Raw genomic sequence first — 2226 nt, 5'->3', positions numbered from 1 at the left:
ACAAGATCAACTAGGGGTATCGCTATATACCACAAGGGTATGTGAGGTGGGCCTAGATTTGTGAAATGAAAGAGAAATACTATCAAACAGTCGAGAGGAGAGGGTAACCCTCTCTCCACCTTCACTTCTCTAACAAATAAAGTTCTTAGAGGCTTAGCCCAAATTGATAATATTTCACTTCCAAGAGGTGTGCCTTTCAATTTACCCACACTATTTATACTATGTTGCAACATGATTGTTGAGCTTAAAATACAGAAGCCCAAATAAAAGAGAATATAGTACCTGCCCGGGGCGATTTCCCTTGGGAGGGAGGTAACACAACTGGAATACTATTCAAGACGGCGATTATCGCCTCCAATGAGAGCTCCGAGTACTCTTGCCTAAGTTGTCTTTGTAATCTCTGCAAATCTTCTGCCGCAACAGGAGCAGCGAAAAACCTATGTACCCCTCAAAAGCCAACAAATATTTACCATCATAGGAGACTTTAAACACCAATATCACACGAGAAATTTAAAAAAAAAAATTCACAATACATAAATTGGATTTACTTGTGGAGCGCATGAGATTGCATTTGCGATATGCACAGTAGTGAACCTTCCACAACGAATTGAATAACCCGCTTCAGCTTCTCCTCAGGCAAATGATGATCCAACTGCTTGATGTATTTTGCAAGGTTACACATGTGTCTCAGCAGCTCTATACATTCCTCTCTGTTGGAAGAAACTTGCTCAATTCTTTCCAACACGAAACCTACAACTGAAAGCACTATTCCCACCCACTGAATTTGCGCTGCTTCTTTTGTTATATCAATCACCAATTTCCGAGTTTCTTGGTCAAGCATTGGCATGGTAACCCTCTACACGCACAAACATTGATAGATAGTTTTAGAATTGTAATTTCTTTCCACGTTAATACATTATTCCCCACTGATACTCAAAATGTGTGAATCAAGAAGCGTAATGATAAGGAAATGGGTTGCATCAATTAAAAAAGGTTGAATACCTTGCATATATGTCTGTAAGATCGTTTCAATATCTTCTCCAGTAAAGTACCACCAGAAGTGATAAATAAACCCAGGTCCGTCTTCTCAAGGGCAATTGAATTAGTGCTTCCCTGGTCAATGCTCTTCAATAGCTGATCGATATGAGAAATCAATTCTTCAATGTGTCTCATCTCTTTCACTGTGACCAGTTCATTAATAACATCTTGATAATCCTGTTGGGGGGCAGAGCATGAGCAGCAGCAGGAGGAAGTGTTGCCCATTTTTGTGTTACTGAGCGTATGAAAGAGGGAAGCAGGTAAATGAAATTTGAACAAGATATGAGTTGGGTAAAACAGATTGCTCTGAAGCTTTGTGCACAAAGAGAGGAGATAGACAGCCTTTAACAGATTGCTCAGAATGCTGAAGCTGTGAAGGCAAAAGAAAAAGCAGCTACAGTCTTCAAAAGGCGGAATGTATTTGTGCAAAAGAGGAGAAAGGCCTATACAGGCTTTAATGGATTATTTTCTTGTGAAGGAAAGGTACAAAGACTACCTTTCTGCAACTGGTTCAGGGAATTAAATGAAAAAATTAAAGATGTGTTAGGAGAAAGCTCTGTAATGTCACTCTCAAATGGGTTGGCACGTCAGTCCTCGTTTACCTATATTTATTATTGTCTAGTGTTATCTTCTTTAACTGTGACAGTCATGTCAGTTTACGATGACCTTTACAGCTGTTTGTAAGTGTTTACAGTGGCTTGTTTGTACTCATCAAACTTTTTAAATATGTATTTATGTGACCTCGTTTTCATAAAAAATTACTTTCACACCTTGGGTCAATTGAAAGATGATTTTGGTTATTGTGCTGAAAAGTAGAAAGTAGCCATAATTGTTGTAAGAAGTACATCACACTTTCCGCTAAATTTTTCTCAGTTTACACAGAATTCAGTAAAAATATGAGTTTAGAATTTTTTTTATTTGTATATGATTTACCTAAAGTATACCTATATTTGATTTGTAGTTTTTTTGTTTTTTTTTTCATTTTTAATGTTGAATTAAATTCAAGGTCATGGGGTGATTTAGATTTTTTTTTTCATTTAAGGAAATAATTTCTTAAATTTGAAAATAAAATTTAAAATATGGGTCTACTTGTTTTCCTTTCAAGTGATTGATGTGAGCTTAACATGAGATGTGAAATATTTGAACTGAACATTGAAGTGTTGTATTTCAAGAGAAGTCCTAATTCAT

The 2226-nt window shown here is 36.5% G+C and overlaps 1 protein-coding gene across 1 annotated transcript; it reads right to left on the bottom strand.

Annotated features, from left to right (window-relative positions):
- Positions 1-244: 244 nt before the first annotated feature.
- LOC131855937 (uncharacterized) lies at positions 245-1548 on the bottom strand. Its single transcript, XM_059211841.1, has 3 exons — positions 1003-1548; positions 549-856; positions 245-437 (listed from the first exon to the last, which is right to left on the bottom strand). The coding sequence occupies exons 1-3, from the start codon at positions 1261-1263 to the stop codon at positions 245-247; spliced, it is 762 nt and encodes a 253-aa protein (XP_059067824.1). The 5' UTR covers positions 1264-1548.
- Positions 1549-2226: the final 678 nt, after the last annotated feature.

Source organism: Cryptomeria japonica, chromosome 9 (assembly GCF_030272615.1).
Source record: "Cryptomeria japonica chromosome 9, Sugi_1.0, whole genome shotgun sequence".
NCBI classification, from domain to species: Eukaryota; Viridiplantae; Streptophyta; class Pinopsida; order Cupressales; family Cupressaceae; genus Cryptomeria; species Cryptomeria japonica.
The sequence above is the reverse complement of the archived record's forward strand: the minus strand, read 5'-3'. Positions and strand labels throughout refer to the sequence as shown.

Coding starts and splice junctions, on each gene's coding strand:
- LOC131855937 (XM_059211841.1), bottom strand. CDS start 1,263: ATGGGCAACACTTCCTCCTGCTGCTGCTCATGCTCTGCCCCCCAACAG. Junction 857..1,002: donor CTTACAGACATATATGCAAG/GTATTCAACCTT, acceptor TTGTGCGTGTAG/AGGGTTACCATGCCAATGCT. Junction 438..548: donor CAATCTCATGCGCTCCACAA/GTAAATCCAATT, acceptor AGGGGTACATAG/GTTTTTCGCTGCTCCTGTTG.